Raw genomic sequence first — 12,572 nt, forward strand, 5'->3', positions numbered from 1 at the left:
TTCTTGGACATATCTCGAAAATTATGAATGAATTTTGATTGTCAATTGAAACATTAATCAATCTAATATTATTTAGAATGCAGAAAATAAGTGAAACTAACTTCATTTTGACGAGATTCTTTTTTTTATTTTCATGAAAAATTTACTGAAATGAGTGAAAATTTAAAAAAAAACGGTGTATTTTCCTGGATAAAAATCCGTACAATCCGTACAATTTGAAAACAAATCCGTACAATCCGTACAATTTTAGGGTTAAAAAAATCAATCCGTACAATCCGTACAATCCGTACATTTTGGCCACCCTGAAGATAATTAAATAACGACGATAAAAAATAAAGCAAAAATTATACAGTAATCTAATTGGATGGTTAGGAACATATTTCTCAAAAGAAATTTGTCAATAAATCAATGCTAGAATCAATTGTTTCATTTTCATTATTATATTGAATTTCTTATTATCTTTGAATTTATTCGCTGATTTCTTCAAATTCTTCAAATGTCGTCTTTTCAATAATAATTCCAAAAAAAATTTGAAAAAATCTTTGTGAATAATGAGAAACCAGAATGATGAGAAAATAGAAAATAATAATTAAACAAGATTACTTATTTTCGATGATAAGATTAATTTTTATTTTCTCAACCTGTTCCTAAAGAACTAATTAATTTACTATAGAATTTTTATTACAGTTCTTGTCGTCATTATTTAGTAATTAAAAAAAAAAACTCGAAGAAAAGGACTGTTTTCGATTTTTAAAGGTGTCAGAAATATGGAGATTAAAAAATACCTGTAAATATGACCAACTCTAGAACAAGGAGCATCCACCATAGTTCCTCCGCATTGCCATAACTAGACAAAACTTATCTGATCCAAGGGGTGAAGAGGGAAATGATAGTATTTAAAAAAACAATTAAAGGGCCTGTTAGCTTAATTTAAAGTGACCTTCCATGTAAAGAAGGGTATCCCCAATTTACAATGGTACCCTTTAAACCTATGACCGATCCAAGTTGACAGAATACTAATTTTTGAAAAACGCGTCGTATATAGAATATTTTGGATATTCCTGGGAAAAATGTCACGTCAGTCACATTGAGTTTACAAAGTACGCTAGCGTTAACTCAAATTTTCCTGCTTTAAAAAAAAACATTTCAAGGATAAACACTAAGATCTTTGTCTTCTATGCTCAGTCAAACAAAGGTTTAAAGGGAACAGATGTGAATCTGACATTGCCCTCTTTGCATGATCATTCACTTAACACGGTCACAGTCAATTTAACAACAATTCTATGTTGACTCCTAGAAATCCAGGTAGGATTATAACAGGAGCTACAGTGTGGTCCTATATGGCATCTTTGGTTTACATGATAGTGTCCAATCCATCCTTGAATGATTTTATAGTCTTGCTCTCTTTCAGTTCAGTTGGTAATCTATTCCAGGGTTCAATAACCCTGATTGAAAAATGATGCAAAGGGGGATGGCAAGTGAGTCCATGTTGTCTATTAATAGTCTAGGTGTGATGCTATCAGGACCTTTGGCACTATGAGGTTTAAGTTTTTTGATTTTATCTTTTACCATGTCCTCAGTGATAACTATATCTTCTATTGTTGAAATTGGTGGGGTAATATTGCAGTTTGGTATATGAGTTTCATCTTCTTTTGTGAAAACACTGCAGAAATACTCATTAAGTATTTTGGCAACTTGTTCATCATCACTTGTTAGGACATTGTTTAGTTTGAGTGGACCCACATTTGATCTTGTTTTTGTTTTATTTTTCAGGTATGCATAAAAGGGTCTTTTGTTCCCACTCTCAGCAATTTTTTGCTCAAAACTTACGCTTGGCAGAACGAACGGCTTTCTTGCATTCTTTTTCAATATTCTTAAACTGTTCTAAGTCATCCTGTGTACGAGTATTTTGATAACGGTTATAAAATCTTCTCTTTTTTCTGCACAATTTTACAACATTCTTTGTCATCCATTGGGGTTTATTTCTGCTTGCTCTTTGCTTTTTGGGTATAAATTTCTCAATTCCCACATCAATTTTTGTCTTTAGGACCTCCCAAGCTTCCTCAGCATTATTTTCTTCAAGTATTTCCTTCCAGTTGATATTACAGTAGAATTCCTTCAAGCCTTCAGTGTCACCATTATACCAGTCAAGCACCAGTTCGTTTGATTCCATGAATTTTGGACAAAAATCAACTTCAACACATATAATAGTATGATCACTATTACCCAGGTTCCCTAATCCTTCCACGGACAGTATATTTTCAGGAGCATTTGTTAAGACTAAATCTAGAAGATTACCTCTGATATGTGTAGGGAATTCCACCATCTGTTCAAGATTCTTTGCATGGACACATTCAACAAAATTTTCACTCTTTCTATCATTGGAGACTCCTTGCCAGTTAATTTTTGGATAGTTAAAATCTCCAATTATGATAGTATTTTCCGGAACCTCTTGGATTATGTTACAAAGTTGGTTATTATTTTCTTCAGATGAGTTTGGGGATCTGTATATCAGCAAAATATTTAGTGGGTTCTGGTTGCTAGTGTTTTCAGTTACACTAAACTTACAGTATTGGTTAAACTTAGAAAAATCCTGCTCAGATGTAATAATCATACCATTTTTTACATATACCAGTAGACCTCCACCTATCCCATGGGCTGTGTCAGCTCTGTCAATACGTAGACTAGGTTCGATAAAGTAGTTTTCTTTGTACAGCATAGCATCAGATATTTCTGGATTGCACCACGTCTCAGTGAGTAAAATAATATCAGGGTTTTCGTCATTTATTAAAACATCTAAGTGATCCAGTTTACTAATTAAACTACGGGCATTTAGGTATATTATCTTTAGTATCTTTGCTTCTGGTGAGGACGGGTTGATGGGGGACTGACAGTCTCCGATTCCGCTGGGCGCCCTCGTTTCCTTGTCTCTCCTTGCTGACTGGCTGTCTGAACATGGTTGTGTCCCTGGAACATTTTTTGTCTCTTGATAATTTTTCTCTTTCCTCTCTGTCCTACCAGTACCCACTCGTAGTTTGATGCCTCTTCAGCTGTCATCAGAGAGTTTTTCTTTTCAGCCTCTGCTCTCAAGTCACTCTCCTCTTTTCTCTGGATTGGGGTGAGATCAGGTATAATGCTCACCTTGTAGAACCTTGAATCCTTCTCTCCTAATTTCCTAGAATTGGCAAGAATATTCTCTCTGTGTTTAATATCCAGCAGTCCGATTATTAGGGGTCTGGGATTATCATCAGCAGATTTGCTCTTTTCTCCTGCTCTGAAACAGAAACGAACATCATCAGGTTTCAGTTTGCAGCCAATGTACTCAAATATTTCAAGAGCGCTTCCAATATCAAAGTTTTTTCTATCTCCACCTCTGGTTACAGTTGCTCCTGGTTCTTTAATTCCATGGAGAACAATGTTTTCCTTTCTGTTTTCTCTCTCCCTTATCTCAAGGAAGACTGATGCTCTGCTTTCTGCTATGATGTCCTCCTTCTTGTTGTTTTCCACTTTCTCCTCAAGCTTCTTGACCATTGCTTCAAATCTGTCAACCTTTTCATCCACTTTAGTAACTTTGTCATCCATCTTGTCGACAATGTCAACCATTGTTGTAGCTCTGTCTGCTACTTTATCCACCTTATCTAATGCAGCCTCTGCTTTTCTATCCACAGCATTAACTTTCTCATTTACTTTAACCACCTTCTCGTCAACCTCTCCAATTCTCTTCTTGTTATCGGCTACAATAACATAAACTTCATTAAGCTTCTTGTGAATGGTACTCTCTAGCTCTTCACAGTGTGTGCAGAACCAGCGAAGTCCAACCTTCTTGTTTAAAGCAGTCACTTCAGCATCCTTTAGCTTGCTGCATACTTGGTGGGCCCATTTCCCACATAAACCACACCCAACAGATGTTTCCTTCTTGGTATTGATGGGTTCTTTACATTCCAAACAGTTCCAAGTCATTTTGGTTTGCAGCAGATTAACTCCTCTTCAACCTGTTTCCCCAATTAATTGGCGATCGGGTAGAACCAGATTTATGTTTACAAATATGAACTTGACAACTCCCCTATGGAACTGGCAATTATTCCGGCGAATTTGGTCTTACTACTTCATACCTTAAAGCTGAGTTCATACTGTTCTCCTCCCCAGATTTCCAAACCAGGATCATATCCTCCCAACTCCCAGAAAAATCTAAAAATAAATGTTCTAATTTGAAAAGAATATCATTATTAAGCGGGTTTTAGGAATAAAGAATCTATAAAAACATTTACCCTACATGATTATAAGTTTTATTAGGTAAAATTAAACGTTTCTTACTTTGAGCTCATTGCAAAGAGTCCTCCGGCCATAACTGGAGATTTAAATGGTTCTGTTGGATGCTTTTTATCCTCAGGTAGTAATGGTAATCTATAGTTAATTAAACCAACATTGGTATTCATATAAATTATAAATCAACTAAACATTGAACTTGATCCATGTTCAATTTTAAAAATTAAACAGGTTGGTCTGAATTTTCCCTTTTATAGTAAAGTTGCCAATCAAAAGCTCCTCGTGCACCTTCATCTTGAGCTCTGAAGTCAAGCATCATTTTAAATAAGAAAATAAACAAAATTTGTTTACTTAAAGGAACAGTAGACATAATTTCTGTTACTCTGTATATCTGTGTATCGTAATAACAATGTGATTTGTAATTGTGATTGTTTTACATAATTTACAAGCAGACAAAGTATTACTAATCTCTACTTCCAGATAAGAATGGTTGTCTGGGGTTTTTTATTTACCCTGTGAAAATCAATAAATGTTTTATATTGCAAGCTAAGAATGGGGCTAAAGCACACAAGAGATCAATTAACAGTATACAGGCCAGTTTTATCAATTTCAAGTGAGTTTCCATTTGTAGACTGAGATGTCCGATTCACAAAAGTGCCCTTTATCCTTTTATCCTATCAGGAATAAAGAAGAAATCCTTAATGAAAAGGTGAACAGTTTATCAATTTCACCTTTGATTTATCTAAAAAGTGACCAGTGGATTCATACTCAAAAGAGAATGGAGGGGAATTTTCAGATTTAAGCCATTTATAATATAGAAAAATCACTTTAGCTTTCTCATTGTTACTCAGTTAGAGGGTTAAAGAATACCGTTGTAAATCGGACATTCCACTCTTTTTAAAATGGAGGGTTATTTGAAATTATATCAGTCCCATTGTATACCAACCATACAAAAACTTTTTATTATTTCAAATATATCTTTAAAAAATTGAAGATGTTCACTCAAGTTCAGAGAGAAAAATGAGGTTTTGTTGAATAAAATAAAGTCCTATTTTACAAATGATGAATGCCTGTATTCGAAGTTATTATAATCCACAACATCTATGAAGGGACAAACAGCTGTTCTATAATCCGTAGCGATTGGATCTAAAAATAAAGCTAAATTATCATTGATATTAGCTGGCTATATTTGTCAATATTCTCTGGTAAAAAAGAGGAAACTTATTATTAATGCGAACGCAAATTGAAGACGCACTATTGATACGTTGATACGTTGATACGTTGATACGTTACGTTGATAAATTCTCCGCCAAGGTCCTGCATCATGGAAGAATGAAGTGGCGGGTCAGGTCATCATTTATTTATCTGGATAAAAGACTGCATTTCTGTACCCGTCATAATTGTTTTTAAAAGCATGAAAAAAACCCTGAGATATTAGAAAAATCTGAACAATAGAGGTTTCTGATAAAACAGCTGGAAATCCACCTGTGTTCTGCAATTAACAAATTCAAAAAAGCCTTGAAAACAAGTTGAATATCTAAAGAACCGTGATTATTTCGCAAATCAAATATAAAACTAATAAAACTAAAAGGGAACCCTAAGTGGAACCCCCCAGAATGGTAGTTGTGTGAATTTAATTCAATTAATTCTAAATTTCTAATTATCGTTTTAAAGATCATTCAGGACACATTGACAGAGTTAAGTTTTATGCGAACCCGTGAGGTTGATGTAGTACCTAGTAGGGGTGGCAACCAGTTTACGTTCGCCTCTGTATGAGAATCTAGGAAGATAATAACCTCCCCACTTGACACCTTGGCCCCCGCCAGTCGAGCTGTTATCAGACCAGATCTTTCCTAAACAATAAGCTCATGAGAACCAGGAATATAATAACCTCCCCACTTGACACATTGGCTGCCGCCAGGGAGCTCTTATCAGACTAGATCTTTCCTAAACAATTAACTCATGAGAACCAGGAATATAATAACCTCCCCACTTGACACATTGGCTCCCGCCAGGGAGCTATTATCAGACCAGATCTTTCCTAAACAATAAGCTCATGAGAACCAGGAATATAATAACCTCCCCAATTGACACATTGGCTCCCGCCAGACGAGCTGTTATCAGACCAGATCTTTCCTAAACAATAAGCTCATGAGAACCAGGAATATAATAACCTCCCCACTTGACACATTGGCTCCCGCCAGGGAGCTATTATCAAACTAGATCTTTCCTAAACAATAAACTCATGAAAACCAGAACTAAAATCAAACCATAAAATAAATTTTAAATGGAGCTGTGGACCTAATTTCTAGTAACCTTCCAATTATGAATAGCATTTTAGATTCACTACAGTACCCTTCAAACCATTCTCTGATAATTGAAATCCGTTATCCTTAATCAGACAAAGCTTAACAGGATATCGTTGTGAATCGAACATGCCACCTTACAAATGGTGGGTCACCAATACGCCCCCTTGCATTGACTGCTTAGAAATCATAATTAAAAATACCAAAAATGAAAAAATAATAAAAATAAATAGGACGGATAAAAGTAGATAGTTGTCTAAAGAAATAATAAAAGAGCTTACAAACAAGAAATATTATAAATCTATTTCATCTCACCTTAATCCTGACGATCCTCATTTTCGGTATTTTTCCAATAAATTCATCAAGTTGGGACCCAAGGTTGGACTTGGTACTTGCATCGTCAACTAAAAATGTTGCAGAATAAGAACAAACAATACGACACTGATTTATTTTTTATTTTAGTTTAGTAATTATTTCTTTTAAATAAACAAGATATAATAATACTTAAGTCTTACCAAGAATGATCTCTTTCAAAAGGTGCTCGGGTGATCTGTTAATAACAGAAAAAAAAGTCCTGGATTGCAATGATAATAGAAGTAATGAGTTTTGTGACTTGATTTACTTAATTTTTTATGTCTGAAGTGAATAAAAACGAGAATAAAATACCTATCTCGTGTTCCGAAAACGTTTAAGCGTTGAATTTAATATTTAATTGATTAATTTAAAGTTGAAAATGTAAAATCCAGTACAAAATGCCATTTTGATCATTATCATTCCTGAGTAGTGTAGTCCAGTGCTCGTTAAAAAAAGGAATAACAACAGAAACAGTTGGCAGATTTGCTTTATACTGCTTAGTCCGGCATCCAGCATGACGTATGTCAGGAATAGATCTAAACAATCAAAAATAGATGAAAAGCTTATTAATAAGTTTAAGTAATGAGTTCGAGAACTTTTATAAAAAAGACCTGAAGATTTATATTTACTTTGGATTAAGAAACCAAAATAAAGAGTTTAAAAAAACTGTAAGCATAATTTTAAGTGATCCTTCATGCAAATACTGCCTCGATTCACAAAGGTACCCCTAAAAACTTTTTCTGATCAAGTATGAATTAGATCATAATGTTAATAATTTTTAAAAATGATTATTTTCAATTGTGGTTTCTTAACAAAAGTGATTTGCGCATTTCTACTATAGGAATATGCTTCAGAATTAACAATGTTAAAACTAGAAAAACGACAATATCTCACACAATTTTGATCCAATGAAGGTTTCAAGGGAACCGCTGTGGACTAGACAAATTGCCAGATTTGAAATTACGCTTACACTCTCTTAAGGTAGTTAGACAAATGTACAGTTAGTGGAAACAACTATAATACCTGTTAACGGATATTTTATCACTGGCATACCCACTGAATCCATTTGAAGTGAAAAGATCTGAATGCAGACTTTGCTCTTCAGGAGATATCACAACAGCCTTCCCCTTTAAGATATTATATTATTAATTACTATAAAATTATCCTGAAAAAAAAATTAAAAACGTGATTATTTACTCAGGATAATATTAAATAAGAATCTTTCTGAGTTGTGTAGAGTATGAATATTTTGAAAAAATTTTAGGGAAAAAACAGCTTATTTTCTAATATATCTCCAGTTGTTATTTTGTTAACCCCCCCCCCTCTTCCTTGACACTCAATATTTTTTATTAAAAAGATGTAGATACATGATTTAGAAGAATTTTTAATGATAAAACCACGGTTATATTTTTTAAGCCTGCTTCAAGAGGCATAAAAAATAGATCTTTCTTCTTTAAACCATTTAGTTTTTTTTCAATGCTCCTAAAATTTAATAACTTTTACCAGAAAATTGTTGATTTAATTCCCCACGAGACTAAAAAACGATAAAACTAATCTAATCAAACTTCACAAAAAGGCACATTTTTTCAAATCAAATCCCCCCTAGAAGGTTAAGTTAATGGGTGCAAGAGGAAGTAGGTTAGATACCTGTTCTCCTGGTCCAACTCTTTGCTTCTCCTCTGCTATTTGGTCCCAATCATGCCAATCAATCAATCTTACCAATAGAGATTAAAACGTGAATTCCAGATAAATCTGACCATTAAAAATAACTTTTTTGTTCTAACATCTTTAATCTTACAATTCAGGGTTGTAAAAACCCCTGGTTTTTTTAAAAGCCCAGCCCAGTACGTTCTATTGGGGTTTATTGTGTTTTTTTGTTTGTTTTTCAATTTTTCATTAGAAAGTTGCAACATTCTACTCGGATTGTAAAAATATCAATTCAATGCCAAACAAACCATTCAGATATTACAATCAATAGTCATTGATTATTTTTCGACACATTCTTATATAGTTGATATTTCATAATATTTTTTTTTTTTATGATCTGATAGTTTCTTGTGAAAACATTTATTCCCGTTTCGAGGATTTTTGATAATGAAGACGACATTTTCATATTTTCCAGGAATGTTCGAAAATCCAGCGCCAGCGAAATATTATTTAAAAAAAACTAGATTATTTTTCGACGTAAGTCTATACCCTCTTTCATTTCTCGCGAACACTCTTTTAACCAGAAACCGTCTTGGTGGTAGAAAGCTAATATACTAGCAACTGTAAACAGAGGAAACATCTTCAATACAACATACTTCATTATGACCTGGAGAAGAGACCTCGACTCTGCTGAGTGACAAGGATGAATAGTTAAATTCATTCAATATTTTTTTTTCGGAATATTATTCAAACAATATTTTTATTAAAGATCATAGGTTTTAGTCACCACACAAAAAATAAATAATAAAAATAATAAAAAAAAAAAACACTTTTAGATAGGTTTTTTTAATGTGGGTTTTATTGGGTGTTTTTTTTGTATGCCAACCCAAATGCGTGGATCTCGGTTTTCATTGTGGGCAATTTAAATTTGAGGATCAATGCTTGATTTATTTATTTTAGGTATTTCTGCAGGGTACGATTACCCTGGGATCTCGAAGAGAAATTGATGAATTCGTAGATCTACAAAAGCTGGAGATCCCGAAATTAACAACAAAAAAGTTACGATCTATGAAGTCAGAATTTCCGACTTGTGAAGCATTGATTGCAACCTTACGCAGATTGATTTAATTCCTCTTCGATATCCCGTGGTGGTCACTGGTCATACTGTTTCGTTTTCCATGACAATCTGACATGATTGCATCTAACTTGATAAGCCAATATTGGAATCGGATTAAATCTTTTTTTTTTACTCGTGAAGGATATTTTTAATCAATTTGTTCCTGTTTGGATCCAGCTTCTCGTCTTCTTGTATATTTTCTATTCCAACAACCTGCGGGAAAACGATAAAAGGTATTACTGACTTGTATTTAATCAGGAGCTTAAGATCTGGCATATCTAATTTCTAAACGGTTGCAACCGTAGACATAATAGATTTTTACAACGGAAATGTTGTATGTTGATTAGTTTAGACGACGAGAAGAAAAAAATCATACTGATGCAGTCATAACACTATTTTGGATGGAAAATGTCAAGATATTAAAACTTTGTTTTTACAATTTAAAGTACCTCGAAAAACACAGAAAAATCTATGATTCAATTTGAAGAAAGCATAGAGAATAGAGATGGCAAAAAGTTGATTCTTATTAAACAATACATTACCTCAAGTGCCTTCTTGGGAATATCTCTTTCATCTTTCTGATTTTCAGACATAATCCCCAAACCTTTATCCAGAAGCTCTTTCTCAGGTCTAAAATTGAGTAGGTTATGTTTAATTTAAGTGCGGTAAATAGGCTCAGTGGCCAGGAGACGATGGTTGGCATTTAAACGGTAATGAATAAATAATTCAAATGTTTGAGAAAACGTTTATATACAAAATGTGGGTAATTTATTATTGTACGATAGTCAAGGTCGGCGTCATGAAAATCAGACAGGAGGGGGGGAGGGGCTAAAAAGTGTATGCTAGGGAAGGAGTATGAAATAGAAGGGAGATACAACTGACGTGGCCCGCCCTACCATAAGATTATGCACTTTGCAGACGGGTACTCCATTTGAATTAGAAATATTCTGAATAGGTTATTGTATACTGGTAGGGTGGGCCGCGTCAGTATTATCTCCCTTCTACTTCATGCTCCTTGATGCTATGACGAAACCATAAATCAAGTTACCTACCTAGTTTCATTCCGTTCCTGTACATTGCTAAACCTGCTGACTGTGTAAATTAGAAGAGAGAGTAGACCGAAGATTGTCAAATATTGTACTAAACTTTTTAATTTTCTCCGGGGGATTTCCATTTTTCAACTCTGTCGAGGTAGTTGGTGAACTAATGCATCTGAAAACAGAATTAATTTTATCAATGACGATTTGTAATCGACCCATCACTTTTCTAGTGATTCAAATGGGATCTGTCCTAGAGAACGATTTTTGGACCCCCTCCCCCCTCCTATCAAATTTGTACATGGCCACTTTTTTCTTATGGGGCCGAGCGCTGCGGCTAGCACAGGCTAGGTGGCCGAGCGCCGCGGCTAAGACAGGCTTATAGGGCAATCTTACAAATTGTACAAAATTGAAAGGAGGGGGGGGGGGGGTCAAAAAATCGTTTTCGAGGAAATTACCTCGTTTATTTCTATGTACCTTATTACTGGTATCTTTCTTAAGTCAATTCAACTCACTCAGAGAGTAAGGAATAGAAGGGAGATGTAACTGACGCGGTTCGCCCTACCATATGATTATACATGCTTTCCAGACGGGTACTAGCTAGCTTCTGTGGCTAATTGGTAGCGCTCTCGGTTTCAAATCTTGAGGTGGTTGGGTCGGGTCCCCGATCCGGCTGCCACAAGATTTCGTTACGCAGCGCTACTTGCGGCGAGATGCAGAACCTAGTGAGTCATAACCCGGAGATTAGCCACAAGTAAATACAGTGGAGCGGTGTACGTTGTGTACACTTCACGAAAACGGTGTTTAGTGTAAAATTTGTGGCAAAAATTCCCACCAGTCAAAAGGTTGTGCCATCGATTCTACACAGTGGGCCCAAGCTGCTGGGTGGTGTAGGAGGACGATGTCCATGCATGCACAATAGTTAGCAGTATATGCTCCTTAACTTGTCCTTACCTTGCCGAAAATTGCAAAAAATTAGTACTCATTGAAGGCTCCATAGAGCTAAGTACAAGTAACAGGGCATTAGTCCCATCCGGTCCTCCCTTATATAGCTAAGAAACTGTCTTATGACAAGTTTATAGAGCATATACGTTGATCAATCAATCAATCAGACGGGTACTCCATTTGTATATGAAATATTTGTCTGATGTACAATTACCACGTATACAATAACCTATTCTGAATATTTCATACACAAAAGGAGTACCCGTCTGCAAAGCATGTATAATCATATGGTGGGGCGAACGGCGTCAGGCTTTATTCCTCACTCCCTGATTCAACTTATAAGATTAAATTGAACGAAAAACACTGTCCCGTAATAGCTGTTGAAAAGTAGTGCGGCAATTCACGGCTCTGTTGCGCAGAGGTCATTTCAAAACATTGACGTTCAATCAAATTCGGGATTTTCATCGAAAAGGACATGAAAATTCCGAAAAAGTAGCAGAGGAGATACTCAAATAATTACCAGAGAATTTTTTCTTTTCCAGTTTTTTTTTATAAAGATTCTTTTTTATTTTTATTAAAATTAAATTTCAGCGTTTCGCAGGAAAATATGAATCGCTTAGCATACAGCCAGTAAATAATTTTCTGAAATTCTAATTCCAGTTTTCTCAGCAAAAAATTAAAAATTGATAAATAAATGACACTTTTAAGGGTGTTTGGCTGAAAGAGGTTTGCAATGAACCTTTCTCAAATATGTATACCACGACCTTTGGTGTCCGATATAATTTTATTCATCCAAAAAAATATTTTTTTTATTAAGGCTAGGTTCAGCTCGTTCAGTTTGTATAAATGTTAATTATATGAATGTTAATTATTATTGTTTTGAATTAAAGATCATTAATC

At 34.6% G+C, this 12,572-nt stretch overlaps 1 protein-coding gene across 3 annotated transcripts in view; it reads right to left on the reverse strand.

Annotated features, from left to right (window-relative positions):
* The window catches only part of LOC111712043 (N-acetylgalactosaminyltransferase 6), a 16,530-nt gene extending 4,750 nt beyond the window's left edge, over positions 1 to 11,780 (reverse strand). The window contains exons 1-15 of one of the 3 annotated variants that reach the window (XM_023486549.1): positions 11,682 to 11,778; positions 10,743 to 10,902; positions 10,233 to 10,320; positions 9,854 to 9,903; positions 8,574 to 8,640; positions 7,950 to 8,053; positions 7,349 to 7,462; positions 7,088 to 7,146; positions 6,888 to 6,976; positions 6,002 to 6,119; positions 5,337 to 5,412; positions 4,515 to 4,568; positions 4,315 to 4,404; positions 4,113 to 4,188; positions 786 to 847 (exon numbers count right to left, since the gene is read on the reverse strand). In XM_023486549.1, coding sequence (XP_023342317.1) covers positions 786 to 847; positions 4,113 to 4,188; positions 4,315 to 4,404; positions 4,515 to 4,568; positions 5,337 to 5,412; positions 6,002 to 6,119; positions 6,888 to 6,976; positions 7,088 to 7,146; positions 7,349 to 7,462; positions 7,950 to 8,053; positions 8,574 to 8,640; positions 9,854 to 9,903; positions 10,233 to 10,320; positions 10,743 to 10,864 — 1,169 coding nt within the window. In that variant the 5' untranslated portion in view covers positions 10,865 to 10,902; positions 11,682 to 11,778. Of the gene's footprint in view, positions 1 to 785; positions 848 to 4,112; positions 4,189 to 4,314; positions 4,405 to 4,514; positions 4,569 to 5,336; positions 5,413 to 6,001; positions 6,120 to 6,887; positions 6,977 to 7,087; positions 7,147 to 7,348; positions 7,463 to 7,949; positions 8,054 to 8,573; positions 8,641 to 9,853; positions 9,904 to 10,232; positions 10,321 to 10,742; positions 10,903 to 11,204; positions 11,299 to 11,681 lie in introns of those variants that run through there. The other 2 variants (XM_023486550.1, XM_023486552.1) reach the window with 2 other exon arrangements.
* Positions 11,781 to 12,572: the final 792 nt, after the last annotated feature.

The sequence above is a fragment of the Eurytemora carolleeae genome, unplaced genomic scaffold (genome assembly GCF_000591075.1).
Source record: "Eurytemora carolleeae unplaced genomic scaffold, Eaff_2.0 scaffold1088, whole genome shotgun sequence".
Taxonomy (NCBI): Eukaryota; Metazoa; Arthropoda; class Copepoda; order Calanoida; family Temoridae; genus Eurytemora; species Eurytemora carolleeae.